Genomic DNA, 20,286 nt, shown 5'->3' with positions numbered 1-20,286 from the left:
ACACACACACACACACACACACACACTCCTTTCAGAAGGGTGGATTACAAATCTAGAGACTAAGGACTAGGGCCAGGGACAGAACAGAAAGTGAAGTTAAAAAATCCTTCGTCAGAAAAAAAAAAATCCTTCGTTAGGAGGAGGAGGAGGATGGTTTAGCCAGTCAAGACTCCTGCTTCCAAGCCCTGGCGACCGACTAGGGTTCAATCCCAGGAATTTACAAGGTGGAAGGAGAGACCCCAGTTCCCCAAATTGTCCTCTAATCTCTACACCCCACGCTGAGACTCAAGTGTACTTATACACATGAACGCCATCAATCTATCATTAGATGTAAAACAATAAAATCCTTTAGGGGCAGCTTAGGTATTGGGTCTCTTGGGTAGAGGGTTCAAATCATTGGGGGATGGTGTTTAGAATCCTCTGGGCGGGTTTAGACCGTCAGGCCAGATTTAAATGCCTTAGTGGGAGAACTGGGAATCTTTGGGGGACAGTGTCAAATCTTAGGGTCTGATTCAGTCCTTCAGGGACTGGTTAGGGCCCTTGAGGACAGGGTTAGCAAGGAAATGTTGAGATTCTTTGGAGGCAAATTAAGAGCAGGACACAGGAGAGCTGAAGGGAGTTAGGATCTCTTATAGGGCGGAGTCGGGACATTTTGGGGCGGGGTTTGAATCACTCAGGGCGCGGCTAAGGCGCCCAGATGGCCAGTGAGCGAGCGCCTCAGGGTCTCTGCTCCTAGCCTGTGCTCACGGCGGCTGCTCATAGACGGGTGGGAGGGAACCAAAGTCGCTGGGGTCCACCGCTCCAAGCGCGGGCGCAGCCTCCGCAGCCTACAAGTCTTCGTCGTTTGCTCCGGGCTCGCGAGTCCGGGGCCACTAGGGGCCGCGGAGCTGGGGGGTCGTTCGAGCTGCGAGGATCCGGGCAGCCCGGGAGGCGAAGGGCGGGCGCCCAGGTGAGTGAGGGAGTCGGGGTGGGGGGGGGGGGGGTGTCGGGGGAGACCTCTAAGACGTGCTGACCTCGGGTGCCAGGGAGCTGGGGTCCTGGGCTAGCTGTGGGGTCGGCGAAGAAGAAGGGTGTCCTAGAAGCAACTGATCGGTGGTGGGATGCGCCGTCCACAGAGGGTGGAGGGTACCAGGGTGGCCAGGTGAGGCGAATTGCTGTCACTCAGGACGGACCCTGGGATAGCCTTAGATAGAGGAAGCTCAAGCAGGGGGATGACAGTGCTGAGCTAACACTTCTCTGACCGACCAGGTTCCCCTTCTTTCAAATACACACGTGCGCGCGCGCACACACACACACACGTACACACACACACACACACACACACACACACAAGAAGAAGAAGCAGGAGAGGAGGGAAAGGCCCGTTCAGTTCCCAGTGGGGGTGGGTGGGTGGCAGGTCACGCAGGGTAGGCAGCGAACAGGGCTAAAGGAGCAGCTGGCCCAAGACCTACCCATGCCAGCCACACCCAGGCCCGGGGCTGCAGCTGTGAGTTTGAGTTCCTTGCCTTCCTGGCTGACCCCAGCAGATGTATGTCAAACTCCAAGGCCACAATCTACAAGCACCTCCTCTTTGTGGGACCCTGGCGTGTCACTGGCTGCTCTCTGGATTCCAGCTTCCTCCTCTGTAAAATGGGCTATTTTAAGTCCCCCTACTCCTCGAAGCTGAGTAGCCCAGGGACCGGGGGGGGGGGGGGGGGGGGGGGCGGAGCAGGCCTGCAGGATACTGAGCAGGGAGTTTGGCTTTTCTCGGTCTCTGCTGGATGGGGGAGGGGGTCGTAATAAGACAGATTGAATGCCCCCCCAACCCCCACCATCCAAACCGCTTCTGGTCAGAGTTGTTTAGGATTTCAGAGTGTGGCAGAATTCTGCATATTAAGTGCACAGTGAGGGGTCCCGGGGAGGGAACCCGAGTCTAAAAAGGAAATGTGTGTATTTTATGCATACCTCTGGATACGCATACACATTGGTGTGTGCTTGGGTGTTCATGCACACATGGGCCGCCCCCAGAACAACTTCCGTTGTTCTTAAGCAAAGGCCACCTTGATTTTGGAGATGGAGTCACTGGAATTAGCAAAATTCCCAGCTGGCTTTTTCACCATGGGTTCAGGGGGTGTGTAACTCTGTTCCCCCTGTTTGCAAGATACTCACTTTACCAACTATCTCCTCAGCCCATGATTTTTACACATTTCATACTCAGCCCCAAGATAACGAATATCAGATTTTTAATGGCAACCTCCGTTTTTTACTGCAATTCATAGCCTCAGATCCAGTGTGGACTTTCCCACTGGGATCATCCTGTGGTGCCCAAAATATCTCAGATTTGTAGAGCATTTCAGATTTAGGGTTTGGGGATGCTCCCTCGTTTTTTTGAAGATGAAGTTAAGAGCACACGTTGCTCTCTCAGAGGGCTCTAGCTGATTCTCATCAACCACAACAGCACAACAATCTGCCTACAGCCGCCTGTAACTCCAGCTCCAGGGAATCCCATGCCTTCTTTTGGCCTTGCACATATGTTCTCCCTCCCTCTCTCTCTCTACACACACACACACAAACAAACACACTGAGCAAGAGAGAGAGAAAAGAGAGATCGAGGAGAGAGAAAACTGTGAAGGAAAGCCCTTGAGGCACGCGCTGCCTATCAGGTGTGCTTTCTAAAGTTCCCACTCAGCCCAAGAGATCCTCACACCAGCATCACCAGGAAAGTTTGTTAAAATGCACATAGCCAGGGAAACTCCCAGAGAGAGGTCTGGGGCAAAAAGCTGAGGACCGGAGAACTCGGGACGGCTGATGTTGCCGAGATATCCATCCTGCTTTGAGAATCGCTGCCCAAGCCTAGCACTGGCCCAGAGAGACTCACAAAAGAGTAATGTCTTCTCACCGGCCTCCCTCTCTGGAGGAGAAGGGTGCTTGCTGTTTAAAGGAAGTCATGCCGCATGTCCCAGGAACCCACCGCCCAGAATTAACTAATGCCAGAGGGTGGGCATGTTTGCTTCCGGCTTTTAAAAGATAAAATGGCTCCATGTAATGAGTAAAATCGAAGTCCCTGGCCTCAGATCCCTCCTGGTTCTGTTTCCCCTCTGTAGGAGACCCCGCTGTCGAAAGCCCATCCTTCCCACCTGTGCCTCAGTGCTGGACCGACTACAGCAGAGCAGGCTGTAACAGCACATCTGCAACCCCAGAATCATCTTTGGTGATAGCAAGAGTTTGGGGCCAGCCTGGGCTGAGACCTTGTCTGTAACAAAATGATCTATATCCATTCACTCTGATCAATAAGGGCTGTACCCCAAGATCCTGTCAGATGCCCAAACTGTAGATAACACTAAACTTCCTGTGTGTGTTTGCATATATATGAAAGCTTTTCCTTTGGTAACTCTGGCTTGGTGGCGTCCCTGCTCCTGTGCCTGGGGCTATGACTTAAGCATTGCTTGAACACAAGCAATAGTAGTACTGAGTGGGCAGTGTATATAGCGTGGATCCACTTGGGGAGCACAGGGGTGTACTGGGAGATTTCATCACTCTACTCTGAAGGGCATGTGACTTAAAATGAGGGTTGCTCATTTCTGGGATTCCCCGTGTGATAGTCTCAGGCTGTGGTTCACGCTGGACCTGAAACTGTGCAAACCCAACCCTCTGGCTGGGAGTGTATGGTATGGGAACTGCTCCACACAAAAGAACACTAGTCTCACCCTGAGGCTCATCCACAATTTGGTTTCTCCCTACTTATCATCACATTGGGATCCATCACTCCTGCTAGCTGAAGCAGATTTGTCCTGGCTAGTGGCCACTCCACATTTCTTCCCCACTCACCCACTGACAGATACTCAGGTTGCCTCCAATGTTACTACAGCAAATAACATTGCTGGGACCCTCTTGAATGGAGGGGCGATCCTCAGGCATAGGTGTGGGTGTTTCTTGAGGGAAACACTAAGGGGCAGGATGGCTCTCCAAGAAGCAGTGTTACCCCTCCCTTTTTATGAGAAGAGTGTGGAGCCTTGGAAGGTCACTTATGGGAGAGTCAGCTTTGTGGATCACTCAGCTATCTCCAGATGACGGCCAGTCACCAGGCCACATGCTTGCTGCTGTGACAAGCGTTAAGTTGTCTTGTTCACTACGCCTGGTGCTTAGTAGATTTGCAAACCACTGGCAACATGAATTTTGTTACTGCAATCTTCTTCTGCATACCTTTACTTAAGTTAACACTTCCTGTGCATCAGATGCTCTGTGTGCCATTTATGCCCTATCTAGGTGCTTAGTATCACACTATTAACATTTTCCCATGTCACTAAGATCTCCTTGAATTCCCAAAGAGCTACATAATACTCCAATTTGGGGGTACATAATTTTTAACCTTTCTAAACTAATACGTGGTTTTCCAATTTTTCAATTTAAAAAAAAAATAATGTGTGTAAGTGTTGGCCTACATGTCTGTTTGTGTCTGGTGCCCTCAGAGACAACAAATCACCGTAGAACTGGAGTTACAGGTGGTTATGAGCTGCTGTGTGGGCTCTTGCGACTGAACGAACTTGGGTCCTCCATAAGAGCAGTAAATGCTCTTAACCATTCAGCCATCTCTCCAGCCCATAATTTTTCAACATTTTAAATTGAGATATGGGCTACTTTTCCAGTGGCTGGCTTGTTTGGCTCTTTGCTAATGGGTACAGCCTACCACGGTGCAGCAGGCAGAGCAGCAACATGGGCTCCAGCTGTAGGGGTGGGAGCCGCACCTCTTCCTCTTCAGAGAAGAGCTCGCAGAGTTACACAGCAGTCTCCCTCAGCCTCCGTGTTGCCAAGCTAGTGTTGGTCCCCACCCCATTGCTACAGGCCTAGGAGTGGAGTGGACTTCTAGAAGAGCAGGGTACATGGCAACATAACTCTGTGTCCTCTGGCTGATGTTTCGTAGGACTTGCCTGCCCAATTCCTTCTGTGATGCACTAGCTGAGCTCCCAACACTGTGCTGAATTGCTTGGTCCCAGGAGACGTGGAAAGATGAACTGTAGGTAGAACATGGCAGATAAACTTGAGTTTGAATGCCTGTTCTGTCTTCTACAAACCGTGGCTCACCATGCTAACTCCTTCTCTCTGAGGCAGTCCACTCAGCTGGAAAATAAGCTCACAATACACACAAACACACACACACACACACACACACACACACACACACACACACACACACACGAGCATGCATGTGCCTGCATACACACAGTCACGATTTCAGTGAGTATACTGGCCTTAATGTGTGTTTTCCAAGAAGCAGACCCTAGACAAAGTTTCAACTGCAAATGGTTTTCTTGGGAGTTGATTCCAGAACCCATGATAGAAGTGTAGGAAAGAGGGGCAACCCAACAGTTCCCACCGTGGCCCCCAGAGCTCCATCCCACAGGCCGCCTGGATGCAGCACAAGACTGGTTCAGAGCTGACAGAACTGGGATGTTGCCCTCCTGCCTGTCAGTCCTTGCTTGAAGGCTACTCCTGCGGGTGTGGCAGTTTACTGACAGGTCAGCTTGTGACACTTTTCAGACACAGCAGGTACTTGTAGGCACAGAGACATCTCTATGGCACAGAGGTGCTAGTGCCAGCAGTTGGGAGTTTAGCCAGAATGTTCCAAGACGGCTCAGTACTGAGGGATGCAGACCAGGCATGCAGAACACCTGCTTGCACATACACATGCCTAAGTGTCAATACGGCCAAGGCCAGATGTTAGCATAGGTTACCTCAGGTCAGGGAGGAGGAGAGGGCCTTGGAGGAAGTGAAAGGAGCCTCCCAAAGGAGCCTCAGAGTCACTTGTGATGTTTAAACTTTTAACAAGTATGCTAATGTTTGATTAGGTGACAACAGATGAGTTCATTACATATATATATGTATACACACACACATGTATATACACACACACATATACACACATGTATACACACACGTATGTGGGTGTATGTGGGTGGAAACAGAAGTAGACTTGTGAGAATCACTTCTCTCCTTCCAACATGTGGGTCCTAGGGAATCAAACTGAGATCATCAGACATTGCAGGAAGTGTCTTTGTCCTCAGCCTTCTCACCAGCCCCAAGAGATAGCTTTTAAGTCAAATGCGCACACTCCATAGGATAAAAGTTGTGTGTGTGTGTGTGTGTGTGTGTGCATGAAACTGCCACCATGAAACCCATTGTTTTGTGCAATTCATATATCCAAATAAGATGTTCTAAATGTCTGCCCTCCTTGGGACTGGAGAGATGGCTCAATGATTAGAAGCATTTGCTGATCTTCCAGAGTTCAGTACCCGACACCCGTGTCAGGCTGTAACTTCAGGGGATTGGTCCCTCTGCACATACTCACATGTAGACACACCTATGCATAACTAAAATAATACAAGTTAACCCTTAAAATAATAGCCCACCCCCCAAAATATAAAGGAAACAAGGGTCTAGAGCTCTGTCAACTGGAAGATGTGAAAATGTGTTCTTGCGGTTTTTCCCCCGCTTCTTGTCGTGTGTGTGTGTGTGTGTGTGTGTGTGTGTGTGTGTGTGTGTGTTGTATGCATGAGGAGGTAGGAGGTTAAAATCAGAAATCTTCTTTGATTGCTCTCCATCTTATTCACTGAGGCAGGGTCTCTCAATCAAAGCCAGAGTTTGCCAATGTGGTGAATCTCCCTAGCCAGCTAGCTCCACAGATTCCCTGTTCTGGCTTCCGAGGCTGGAATTAGACAGGCTGCCACAGCCACCCAGCCTTTCCAAAGGTTCTGGGGATCAAAGTCCAATCCTCTGTTGACACACAAGTGAGCCATCTCCTTAATATTCTCTCTCTCTCTCTCTCTCTCTCTCTCTCTCTCTCTCTCTCTCTCTCTCTCTCTCTCTCTCTCTCCCTCTTTCTCCCTCTCTCCCTCCCCACCCCACCCCCTGAGGATGGCCTTGAACTGTTGACCCTCTGCCTCCACCTCCTGAATGCTGAGCTGATGGGTAGTTGCAATAACTGTAGGCTTATACAGCTCTGCGGGTGACACCAGAGCTGTGTGTGTGTGTAGCTGAACACTCTGCCAGCTAAGCTACATCCCCAGACCGTGTTCTCTTACCATATGGCTTTGAGGATGGCATCTATGAGACAGGGCTGGGGTGTCTGACTTGGGAACAGCACAGCAGGTGAAAGTGAAAAGCTGCCTGTCGCCAAGTGCCCTGTGTAAATGAGACAATCAGCTCCAGCCAAAGAGCACCTGGGTTTGTCAAGGAAAATTGAACAAACTGGACAGCTCTCCCCACCCAGACACCTTTGTAACTGCTGCTGAAGAGTCCTGGGTACCCAGGAGGCCTGTGTCCACTGATGTCACAAGAATGGCTAAGTCCACATCCTCCTCCTTATTCCCTGGAGGCAGGACTTCTCACAGAACTTGAAGCTAGGCTGGTGGCCAGCATGTCCCAGAGATCTTCCTGTCTCTTGCATCCCAAAACACCAGGGTTACAGATACTTGACACCACACCCGGATGCTAGGGACTTGAACCCAGGGCTTTATGGCTTCATAACAAATGCTTCTGCGTACTGAGCCATCTCCTCAGCCCTCTGGGCTACATTTTAAAGACCTTTTGTATTTTTAAGTGAAAGAATCGGGAATCCAACCCAGGTGACTTCAGGTCTCATCCTGTGCTTCTCAAACTGCTGGCCTCGAGGCAGATAAAATGAGATAAAAACATCCCAGGGAAGTTCACAGATGCTGGAGATCTCTGGAGCTGGCTGACCAGCGGCCTAAGGGTAAAGGCCTAAGAATTTGATTGGCATTTGAATTAGCCACTGGGGCTCAAGCATCTCATACCAACATTCTAACATGGGAGCAGAAGCCAAAGTCTTCCTCCGGATGGTGGGATCCCTTGCTTTCGGGTGACCCAGGGGCCACTGTGGGTCCTCTCTGGAACTTCCACTCCACCTGAGAAGGAAGGGCCAGACCTCCAAGACTCTTCCTGTGTGCACAGACCTCAGCTTGGCCAGAGGAAGTTAAGTATCCAAAAAGAGGTATGAGAGGGGTCAGGAGTGACCCCCCCAAATGTCCACCACAGACAATTTGCATAGAGTAAGGACGGTTCTCTCAGAAGGCAGCCACAGTGCCTTCGGGGACTCTGTAGCCCAAAAAAACTGATTTAGAAAGGAACTTCTGGTTAGAATGATGCCTCAGCTCGAAGCTGAGCTGTCCCAAGAACAGAAAGTTCCTCTAAACAAACAGTTGTAAGCCACAAGCCCCTACAAATGGCTGTCGCTTGAGCTTCCTTTTTGAATTTCTCCACCAGACCTTGGCCAGTAGCCTCTGTTGCTGACCCCCCGGTGGGGAACAACAGGAAGGAGGACTCATTCCCCCTGCCATTGCTCTTTCCCACAGGAATTTCTTCTTTGGGCCTTTATTTTCCCATCTGAAAAATGGGTTCCTAATTCTAGTCGGCTGGCTTACAGCTATGCATGGTAAGAGAACACAACATGCTCATGCCTCAAACCTGCATGGAGGGCCTCTCATATGCCCGGCACTTATTAGGTAGCCATGGCTCAGTGTCACCAGCTTGACACATCCTTGCCCTCTGAGGACGCACCTAGTAGCTTAACTCCTATTGTACCAAGGCCTGCAATCAGAGATGTTTTGGCTAATCAGCTATTTACCTTTGGGTGTGAATTGAAACCCCCTCCTAAAAGTCTCCTGTGTTCTGGACAGAACTCTACGTGTGGTATTAAGGGGACAAAAATCGGATTCAAATTGACCCAAGCAGCAGAGGAAGTTATCGGAGCATCTACAAGACCCTAGCTAGCTTCAGGCCAGGCTCCACTTGAGCCCGAAGATGTGGATGTCTCTATTTCTTGGCTCTTTCTGGCTACTACAAATGTCTTTCCCAGACAGAGGCTGCAGACCAAGGCTCCTTGGTCAGAACTGAGTCATACCCAGCTTGGCTTCTGTGGCTACCGCTCTGATCCGTCCAACTTGGTCACAGATCTATGCCTATATGCCATGCAAGACACTGGAGCCACAGCTACCTCAGCTCATGAGCTGAGCCTGAGGGAGAGGTCCACAGGGGGGCAGGGGGGAGGGGGGTGACCTGGAGAGCTGCTGCTGACAGTGGCAAACAGATAGAAACTACAGCTATCTGCCTCAGGGTTCCTCTCAATTCACTTCTGGAGAAATGAAGGCTTGCCTAAGGTCACACGGTGAACTTTTGGCAAAGGTAGGGATAGAGTATAAATGTTTTCAGGACCCATGCCTAGGCCAGGGGTGTCCAAGCAGCCCCAGTCTCCTCCTTGGTTTAGTCTGAGAGGACCTGCAGCCCAGGCAATGGCCAGCTAGACTAACTGCTCCCCACCCCTCTCCCTGCCCCAACAATATAGCACCTACAGAACTGAACAGTCTTGGGAGCAGAGAGGGGCCCGAGGATTGTCATAGACACAGTCCACAGTGGGACTCAGTGTGGGACTGGGGGCTACTTCCACTCCCAGTGCCAGATTGGGAACCACGTTAGACAAGAAATGTTCATGAGGAAGTCTTGAAAAGTTGGTGACAGCCTTTGCCTCGGGAGACCTCAGGGCCAAGCCTAAGAAGCAAGTGCTTCCGAGTTACAGAAAAGAAAATAAAGCTCAGAGAGGAAGGGCAGCTTGTCTGGTCTCACAGCCAGTCTGTAGAAGGACCTCAGGACCCAAGCTCCCAGCTCACCACTACGCCACTCCACTGGGGGTTTCAGGTTTTAGAGTTTCCTCAAACTGTTCCACAAAATAAAGAGAGAAGAGAATTAACCTCACACTAAAAAGCTAGTTTTACCCAGATGCAAAACCAGACACACACAGCCATGGTTGGGAGGAAAATACTCAATAAAACACCTACAAGCCAAATTCAAGAACACACTTTCCCACACACTACATTCACAAATCAGTAAATATAACGTAACACATAGATAGAATTAGAGACAGAAATCAGGTGAATCTCCCCACACCCCCCACACCCGCCTCTCTCTCTCTCTCTCTCTCTCTCTCTCTCTCTCTCTCTCTCTCTCTCTCTCAGTTTCTGTTGTTGTTGTTTGTTTTTTTGGGTTTTTTGGTTTAGTTTGGTTTATTTGGTTTTTCGAGACAGAGTTTCTCTGTGTATAGCTTCGGCTGTCCTGGAACTAATTCTGTAGATCTGGTTGGCCTTGAACTCACGTTGATCTGCCTGCCTGCCTTTGCCTCCCTGAGTGCTGGGATTAAAGATGTGCACCACTATGCCCAGCTGAACATTTCAATAGACTCAGAAAATGCCTTTAATGAAGTTTAACATCTCTTTGTAATAAAAGCCCTAAAGAAACTAGGAATAGAAGGAACATTCTGCTGAGAGTGGTGGCGCACACCTTTAATACCAGCACCAGCACTCAGGAGGCAGGGTGGGGGGGCGAATCACTGTGAGTTCGAGGCCAGCCTGGTCTACAAAGTGAGTCCAGAACAGCCAGCAGCAGCCAGGACTATCACACAGAGAAACCCTGTCTCAAAAGAGAGAGAGAGAGAGAGAGAGAGAACATTCCTCAACACAATAAAGGCTTTATATCACAGATTGATAGTCAACATGATATTATGCAAGGAAAATCTGAAAGCATTTCTCCCAAATCAGGAATAAAATAAGGAGTAAGGGTGCCTACTCTGTCCACTCTTATTCAATACAGTGCTTGAAGTCTTAGCTAGTGTAATAAGACAGGAAAAAGGAATGAGAAAGGGAAGGATTCAAATCATCCCCATCTGCAGATTACATGAATCTATACTTTTGAGTTTGTTCGTTTTAAACATTTTCTGAAACAGGGTCTCTCTGTAAGGCCAGCCTGGCCTGGAACAGATTCAGGGCCTGGACCCACATGTGAGTGAGAAAATTAGACATCTGTTTTTTAGGGTCTGGGTGACAATGTATAACCACAGGTGTAATCGTGGTGTAAATGGTAGAGGAGGAACCAGGAACTTTACCGTTGGAGTCAAGGCCTGCTCTGCAGAAGGGAATGCAGGTCTAGATTCTGTAAATCTGATGAGGAGCCCACAGCTGGGGGAGCTCATAGATTCCGGGCATGAACACACTGTGATTATTTTGCTAATAAGCACAGTACCAAGCTGGCCACAGATTAGTGCCACTCTCAAGTCTTATCGGAGAAGTTTCTTTGTGCAAGGCATGATGGTTAATGCAGAAACTCACAGCTGATAAACCGTGCATGTAAAAGAATGGAACTAGAGTCATGTATCTCACTCTGTACGAAAATCAACTCAAAATGGACCTTCACGCCAGACTTGAAGCGGACAAGGAAAAGGGCTTCAAAATAGAGGCACGGGCAAGGACTTTCTGTAAAGGACTCCAAGGACAATGAATGGGTTTGTGTGAAGTTAAAAGGCTCAGCTGTCAATGGGATGGAAGACAATATTTTCTAGCTATAAGTCAAAAAAGTGACTAATAACTTCAGTACTAAAAGCTGCAAGAGCTAAATGACAGGAGCCCACATCATCTAATCAATAAGTGAGATATGAATGGAACATCCTACAGTTCTCAAGAAAGAAGTACAAAGGGTCAGGAGCATTTGAAAAAAAAAATGTTCAACAGCCTTAGCCAATGCAAATTAAAAGCACACTGAGATTCTACCTCACCCAGTCAGAATGGCTATCATCAAGAAAACAAGAGGCTGAGGCAGGAGGATTGCTGTGAGTCTTAGGCTACTGGGCTGTGTAGAGAGCACCTATCTCAGCAAACAATAAAACAAAGGGACAATGACAATGCTGGTGAGGATGTGAGGAAAGAGCTTTAGTGGAAGCTGATGGAAACACTAAAAATAGTTGGGTGTGGCAGTTCATGCCTTTAATCCTGGCACTTGAGTCCTCCACTGAAAATAGAGCTACCATATGACCCAGCTATACCACATCTGGGTGTATACCCAAAGAGCTGTAAGTTAACATAGTTGCACATCCTTGTTTATGGCTGCGCTCGTCTCAATAACCAGGAAATGGAACCAGCCCAGAGGTCTATCAGCAGCTGCATGGATAAGGAAAATGAAATATATAGACAAAATAGAGGATTGCTCATTTGTAAAGAAGAATAAAATTATGCAACTTCCAGAAAAGAAGATGAAAATGAAGATCATTATGATAGGTAAAATAAGCCAGACGTAACTGGGCATGGTGGCGCACGCCTTTAATCCCAGCACTCGGGAGGCAGAGGCAGGCAGATCACTTTGAGTGCAAGGCCAGCGTGGTCTACAAAGTGAGTCTAGGACAGCCAAGGCTACACAGAGAAACCTTGTCTCAAAAAAAAAGACAAAAAACAAAACAAAACAAAAGCCGAACTTGGGAAGACAAATGTTATTTTTCTCTCAAAAGCAGAACTTACATGCAAATTTGCATATACATGTATGGTGTGTGTGTGTGTGTGTGTGAGTGTGTGTGTGTGTGTATGTGTGTGAGTGTGAGAAGGGGAGGCCTACAGGGAGAAAGGAGTTAGGAAGAGAGAGGGTATATGTGATGAAGAAGCAGGAATAGTAAATACATACAACACAAAATCCCTCACCTTAACCATTTTAAATGTGTAGTTCAGTGGCATTTAAATCCACTCACAATGTGCCACCATTGTCATCATAAACCCCTATCGTCTTCTAACCCCAAGATGCCTCCATGGGACAAAACTCCCCACTTCCTTCTCCAGGCCAATCTAACAACGGCGTCTCCGTGTGTGTGTGTGTGTGTGTGTGTGTGTGTGTGTGTGTCTTTGAGATGCCATTCTGTGGGTTCAAGTTTCACTTCTCAACTGACCCAATGGAGCAAGAGCCACGTCCTGACACTTTGCTGTAAAGAGCGAGGTGTTCGGAGGTGACCAGTCACTGGGAGATGGCTCAGCAGTAAAATGTTCGCCAGCAGGCCTGACAGCCTGAGTTTGGATCCTCAGAACTGCATGAAGCTGGACACAGCAGCACGTGTGTCTAATCCCGGTGCGCACCATGGGAGAACGGGAGGTGGAGACAGAAGAAGGAGTCACCAGAAGCTCTCAGGCCAGTTAGCCTGATATGTGCAGTAGTGGACAAGGACCTATGGACACGAATGAGCTAAGGGTTTATTCTGGAGCTGAGGGGCCATAGTCAGGAACGCAGATTTAGATCACTGGAAATTCCATGTCCCAACATGGAAGTCATCTGATGATGTTTTTATAGTAACAAGACAAAGAGAATTTTGAATCAAGACGCTTCTCAAATACATCTGTGGGGATGTGGGTTAGGTGGTTACAGCCAAGTGGGAAAACATCTGCTGCAAGCCTCAGATGCCGTCTGATCGCTTTCTTAGCCCTTTGATTGGTGGGAAATAAGTCAATACGCTTCAGAAGGTTTGTATCTGTTCGCCACAGGATGTTCTAGGCGGTAACGGAATGGCTACCTAGGAGACTCAGGCTAGCCTGTAAGTAGGCGCTGGCCGTGCAACTTTGCAGCCCTTCTACAGCGAGCTCTAATCAGCCAATCAGCTTTTGCAGACAATAGCTTTTTTTCTTCCAGAAATTCTCCTCCACAAGGCCCTGTTTCAAAACATGGTGGAAGGGGAGGGCTAGCAGCCAAGGCTGTCCTCTGAACTGCTTACACGCATGCTGTGACACATGCGCACCTGCTCCAAAGTAATGGGAGTTTCCTGTTGCAAAAGTTCCTGCTATGTGCGGTGGCTGCAGCAGCTCCGAGCAAAGGAACTGCAGACTCCCCGTGCCTCTTTGTCACTTGTTTGCTTGCTTCCTGGTAGGGCGTGGGACTTGAACCCAAGGCTTCTTGCTGTGGAGCAAGTGCTATACCACTGAGCCACGCCTCCTGCCACACACCCTATTTGGTGGCACATCTGCTCACGAATGGAAATATTAAGGCTTAGGTTTCTAATGGGGTTCACGGTGCCCAGGACTTTCACTTCTGTCAGCTCCCTCAGACAACCCCCCAACCCGTGAGACAAAACCCACCATCCAGGCTGTGGGCATAGCTCAGTGGTAGGATTCTTGCTGGACATTCAAGAGAAGAAAAAAAAAAAAAAAAAAGAGGACCCCACTGTCCTTCCTGAGAGGGGTCTGGAGTTGAGTTTTCATGAATATGCAAATGATCTATGTAAATGATGCTTAATATGCACTCTATGATTGGGACCTAGGGATTCTTTGCAGCTGTGCTCACAGCTGCATCTGTCACTGCCCATGCAGGGGAACGGAGCTGCCCTGCCTCACACAGCAAGCTTCCCTGGCTGATCAAAACATACCAAGTGTTCTGTGACCTTATGCAGTGTAAACACACACACACAAGATGCTGCTTAATTTCCCAGAACTTTTGTCACAAATCAGGGATGCTGATTTCAGATTTAAATTATAAAGCAGTTGATTCAATGTGATAAGATTTCAAATTAATGATGCAGCACTCCAGGAAGCTGAGTGTGTTCTTTCCCTGGACAGACAAATGCTGGTGAATGCAAGAAATCGTGTTGGGTCTTTTGGGGTTTTTTGAGACTTATATTGTTTGTTTTGGGGGGTAGGGGGAGAATTTCATGTAACCCAGGCTGCCTCTAAAAACTTACATATAACTGAGTTTTCCCATCAAGGCCCAGCCCTTCTCAGCTTCTGTGACAAGATGAGACGCAGTGGATTCAGGTGCTGTGGTCACAATGGAACCCAGAACCAATTGTGCAGTGCTGGGGAAGCCGGCACTTCCTCCTACAGTGGCTTGCAGCCTGCTTTCTCTGCAAACAAGGGAGCTCGTATAGAAAAAAGAAACACTTCGCCATTTTTCACACTGAAGTTTTTGTGTTTGCAATCCTGGGGATCTGTCCCTGGGGGTTCAGTGCCAGGATCTCACACATGCTATGTCAGCCCTCTACCACTGAGCTATGCCCTTAGCTCCCTACAGTTAACTCTGGACTCCAGTTACTAGGTCAGCATCCGGGTGTGGTGACACACAGCTGCAATCCTGGCACTGGGAGGCTGAGCCATGAAGAATGTGAGTTTGAGGCTAGCCTGGGCTACATAGCAAAACTATCTCAAAACAAACAGGTGGGTGTGTTTCCTCTTAATACGACAGCAAAATCTGAGAGGTATACCTCCAAAAGATGGAGTTCTGTCCCCTCAAGCCCCAGAACTACCATCACCCAAGGCTGGACAACCACAGCAATCTCCCCAAAGGGGCCTGTGTCCTGCTTCCGTGGTCCTCCACACTCCACCCAGCAACCAGTGCTTCAGGTGAAAGTGTGCATTGATAAGATGGAGATTCAAGCCGGGTGTGGTGGCGCACGCCTTTAATCCCAGCACTTGGAAGGCAGAGGCAGGCAGATTGCTGTGAGTTCGAGGCCAGCCTGGTCTACAAAGTGAGTCCAGGACAGTCAAGGCTACACAGAGAAACCCTGTCTCGAAAAACCAAAAAAAAAAAAAGATGGAGATTCAGCTCTAGAGGGTAGGCTCAATAGCCAGTCTGGGAAATAAAATTAAAGCTAAAAGCACAAATTGAACCCCAAAGCCTCCACAGTTCCCAGCCTCCTCCCTGGCCTGGGAGATGTGGTGGCTCCATCACATACCTCCCCTGCTTCTAAGCACATCACAGCCTCAGGGCCTGTGCCCTTGCTGGCCCCACTGCCCAGCACACCCTACCTTCAGAGAGTCCATTGTGTTACTCAGAAACCTGGGCTGGTTTCACCCAAGAAAGGCCTTCCCCGTCCGTCCCAAATCCAGGGCCCTGCCCAGCTATTCCCGACAGCGTCCCCTCTTGCTGCCCTCATCTATATCCCTGAACTTGTTATCAGTTACCTGTTCACTAGTTTGCAGGGCCCTGCCCAGCTATTCCCGACAGCGTCCCCTCTTGCTGCCCTCATCTATATCCCTGAACTTGTTATCAGTTACCTGTTCACTAGTTTGCTACCTGTGTCTCCTATTCATCTCCGATTGAGCTCCTGGAGGGAGAGCGGAGAAGAAGAAAGGGATTATAATATAAGCAACAAGGAGTGAGGTGCCCGGGCATTACTCTGGATAATGGGAACCATGTTATTCATCTTCATTGTTGGGGCTCAACACATGATGACAGTGTGGTAGCATCCCATGCCAGGCCGGGGCATCAGGCAGAGGCTGTGCTGAATGCTCCCCACTGCCACAGGCACCCCTCTTCTTCCAGCACACTGCAGTAGGGAACTTGCTGAGGTTAAGAGGGGGCTGATGAGTGCGGTGCGGTGGGGTGCAGGGGCCAGAGATCAGCTCAGTTTCCTGACTCCGAGCCAACAGTACCCACTCCCCACACTCCCTCCACACTGCTCCACAGTTCTGTCATGCCGTTTTCCTTAATAGACTCCCCATTCTGCTGGTCCTGGCCCAGGACTAGAATACCATGTGGGCTCTGGTCAAGCGCCATGGTGGATGAGCCAGGGAGAAGCTGAGAACCCAAGTAGTTTCACTCAGGCCTGGCAGGCAGGGTGGGAACGTGAAAACCCCTGTGGGGCTCTTCCAGGCCGCGGCTCCTCCCTGACATCTCTTCTGTTGGCTGCAGGATGGGATGCGTGAAGTCCAGGTTCCTCCGAGATGGAAGCAAGACCTCTAAAACAGAGCCAAGTGCCAATCAGAAGGGCACTGTGTATGTGCCGGATCCCACGTCCTTCAGCAAGCTCGTGAGTAAGAGGACCCCACGGAGCTATCCAGCACCTGCCACTGGGCCTTTAAACCCTTGCTCTCCCTGGCCCAGTGAAATTAAATTAGGGTAAGATGGTACCCACAGGCCACCTCCAAGATGTTTCCCCAGGCATGGAAGCCGCTTCTTATATGGTGGCCAGGGTATATGACCCAGGCCTCCGCCTCTCAGTTGAATCAAGTGTGGGCCCTGTCTACAGCAGTGCTGGCAGCAGGATGCAAGCAGACCCATGATGACAGCAGTAGCATGGCTGTCCATTGGTCTATAGGAGAACAGCAGCAGCAGTGGGGGCTGGGGGTGGCTTGGTGGATAATATACTGTTGCCCAAGTACGAGGCCCAGAGTTTGGATCCCCAGCAGCGCCTATAACCCCAGCACTCAGAGGCAGAGACAGACGCTGGCTGGGAAGACTGTTCAGGTGAGACGCCCTGTCTCAATATACAAGGCAAAAAAAAAAAAAAAAAAAAAGGGAGGGGCTGGAGAGATGGCTCAGTGGTTAAGAGCTGTTCTTCCAAAGGACCTGGGTTCAATTCCCAGCAACCACATGGCAGCTCACAACTGTCTGTAACTCTAAGGTCCAACATCTTCACTGACACGTATGTTTAGGCAAAATGCAAATGCACATAAAATAGAAAAATAAAGTAAGTAAGTTCTTCCTAGGTCAGTGAGATAGGTGAGGGGTAAAGGCGCTTGCACTGCAAGCTTCACAGCCTTAGTTAAAGCCCCAGAACCTACATGTACGTGGAGGGAGAGAAGCAACTCCACAGGGTAAACTTCTCACACCCACATGTGCACCAAGGCGGCAGCAGCCACATCACACACCATGCACTCACAGAACACAGGCAACAATAATTTTAAAATTCTTCCTCATGTTGAAAGGAGGTCAGTTACGCATAACCCCTTTTTCTTTATCCTGGGCCTGCCCCAAACACATTCAGGCCCTTCACCCAGTGACAGCCCACAGAGAAAAGGCAAATTCTTACCCCAGGTCTGGCCCTTGTGAGCCCTAGCCTTCTGTCCTATGTGTCCTCCTCTAAGTGTGAGGCTCAGAATGGGACTGTGCCTGGGAAGGGGAAAAGAACCAATGGCCACCTCTCTCGCTTTGTGCTTGGCCTCTGTGAACACAGCCTGTGGTTACACAAACTTCTCACACTGCCAATAAGCTGAGTCAGCCACAGACTGTTCCCCTAAGCCGTTCTGGGGCATTTCCTAATCTGTGCGGCCCTGATTCTGAGGGCAGCTTTGGGCTGCCTTCCTGAGCACAGATGAAGGGGTGCAGTTATCAGATCACCTTGTTCCTTCCTGCTTGGTGCTGGCCTAGAGGTGGAGGTAGGTTAGGAGTGTTTCTCAGAGAAGGTGTCCTCGGGCCAAATCAGCTTGAAAAACCCTGGATGACACAGGTACCTTCCTTACAGGACATCTCAGAGCCTTTGAGAATCTTTCAAAACAAAAACAAACAAACAAACAACACCGGGCGTGGTGGCACATTCCTTTAATCCCAGCACTTGGGAGGCAGAGGCAAGCAGATCTCTGTGAGTTCGAGGCCAGCCTGGTCTACAAAGGGAGTCCAAGACAGCCAAGGCTACACAAAGAAACCCTGTCTCGAAAAACAAACAAACCTACCAGAAGAACATTATGACAGGCAGATCTGGGCCCAGGGGTCCTGCTCAAACTATGGCACCAGCCAAGGACAATATGTGCAGTAAACTTCAAACCCCTACCCAGATCTAGCCAATGGACAGGACATTCTCCACAGTTGAGTGGAGAGTGGGGTCTGACTTTCACACGTACTCTGGGACCATGTCCCCTGGATGGGGAGGCCTGGTGGCACTCAGAGGAAGGATAGCAGGTTACCGAGAAGAGACTTGATGCCCTATGAGCATATACAGGGGGAGGAATTCCCCGTCAGTCACAGTCATAGGGGAGGGGAGTAAGGGGAAAATGGGAGGAAGGGAGGAATGGGAGGATACAAGGGATGGGATAACAATTGAGATGTAATATGAATAAATTAATAAAATTTAAGAAGAAAAACAAACAAACAAAAAAATTAAGCATCTCTTAACGCTTCCTCAAACAAATGTTTAGTGGCAGGTGTGACATGAGGCCCCCTCTTACATGCCATGAATCACAGGGCTCCACAAGTGTCACCTCCCCTAAAAGTAACAGTCATTAGTGATTTGCTGTGGACACGTAAAAACATCTTTCCACAGATTTACCATCACATTAGTGAGTATATGTCCACAGGAAATGTGTATACTTGTTTTGTGTAAATATATAATGTTTTGGTTTTTTTTTAAATATATAATGTTTTGGGGTTTTTTTGGTCTTGGCATGCTTGCTTTTGAAGATAGGGTCTCCTTGTGTAGTTCAGGCTGCCTGGCCCTCCCAGAAGTTCTGTTTAGCCCCCAGTTCTGGCGTTACACGTGTGCACCACCACGCCCAGCTTCAATAACATGATGTTCGGCAGCAGTAGCTGTTCCACCCAGAAATGCACGCTGAGCCCTGTGGTCCCGGTGGTCCGTGCCCCTTTGGCTGGACACTCAGTTTGCTCCTCATGCACACCAGAGTCTGTTCATGAGAAGCCTGGTAAACCCAAAGCACCTTCAAGCATCTCTAAACACCAGTCCCCTCACTGTGTGGGAGCATCGGCCCAGCCTTTCCCACTATTTCAAGGCAAGTGTCCAGGTCACAAGGTAAGAGAGCTCCACCAGTGTGCGGACTCTGTTACGCCATCTGACACCACCTATGTCTGTAATCCTCTCCTGCCAGGACCCAGGCCCAGAGCAAGATACTTTTAGGTATCCTTTTCAACACAGGCTCCTTACGTTCTCAGACACACGTCCTTTTCCTGTTTCTTCCTGCAGGGGCCAAACAACAGCAACAGCATGCCCCCAGGGTCTGTGGAGGGTGAGTATCCAGAGCAGAGGTCGGGGTATTGCGTACATCTAGTTAGCTTAGGTTCTGAGCTGTGGCTAGTGCAGAAAAAGTCAAAAGCATCTATATTAATTTTTGTGTGTGTGGAGCTCTGATAAACTCTATTACCAAAAGCAACTTGTGGGGGGGGGGGGAAGATTTATCATCTTATAATTCCTGGGTCACAGTCCATTGCTGAGGGACGACAGGGAAAGGACTCGGCAGAAAGCCAGAGACAGAAACTGAAGGAGAGATCATGGAGGACCCATGCCTACTGATTTGCTCAACCTGCTTCCTTTTTTTAAAGATTTATTTATTTATTATGTGTACAGTGTTCTGCCTGCATGTACACCGGCAGGCCAGAAGAGGGCATCAAATCACATTATAGATGGTTGTGAGCCACCATGTGGTTGCTGGGAGTTGAACTCATGACCTCTGGAAGAGCAGTCAGTTAACGCTGAGCCATTTCTCCAACCCACAACCTGCTTTCTTTGTTTCTTTGTTTCTTTTTTTTTTTTAGTTTTTTGTGACAGGGTCTCTCTGTGTAGCCTTGGCTGTCCTGGACTCGCTCTGTAAACCAGGCTGGCTTCGAACTCATGGTTCTGGGATTAAAGGCGGGTGGGCACCACCATGCCCAGCTCACAACCTGCTTTCTTAAAACAATCCAAAACTAGCTGTCCAGGGGAAGCACCGCCCACAGTGGGCTGGACCCTCATGGCAACCATCAGTCAAGGAATGGCCAATCTGATTTAGGCAACTTTTTCTT

At 49.2% G+C, this 20,286-nt stretch overlaps 1 protein-coding gene across 1 annotated transcript in view; it reads left to right on the top strand.

Moving 5' to 3' along the window:
• Nucleotides 1-717: 717 nt before the first annotated feature.
• Hck (HCK proto-oncogene, Src family tyrosine kinase) overlaps nt 718-20,286 on the top strand; it is a 43,869-nt gene continuing 24,300 nt past the window's right edge. The window contains exons 1-3 of the mRNA XM_051143471.1: nt 718-949; nt 16,471-16,588; nt 19,472-19,514. Of these exons, the coding sequence (XP_050999428.1) occupies nt 16,472-16,588; nt 19,472-19,514 (160 nt within the window). The 5' untranslated portion in view covers nt 718-949; nt 16,471. The remainder of the gene's footprint in view (nt 950-16,470; nt 16,589-19,471; nt 19,515-20,286) is intronic.

The sequence above is a fragment of the Acomys russatus genome, chromosome 4 (genome assembly GCF_903995435.1).
Source record: "Acomys russatus chromosome 4, mAcoRus1.1, whole genome shotgun sequence".
Classification (NCBI taxonomy): Eukaryota; Metazoa; Chordata; class Mammalia; order Rodentia; family Muridae; genus Acomys; species Acomys russatus.
This window is presented reverse-complemented; position numbering and strand designations above follow the sequence as displayed.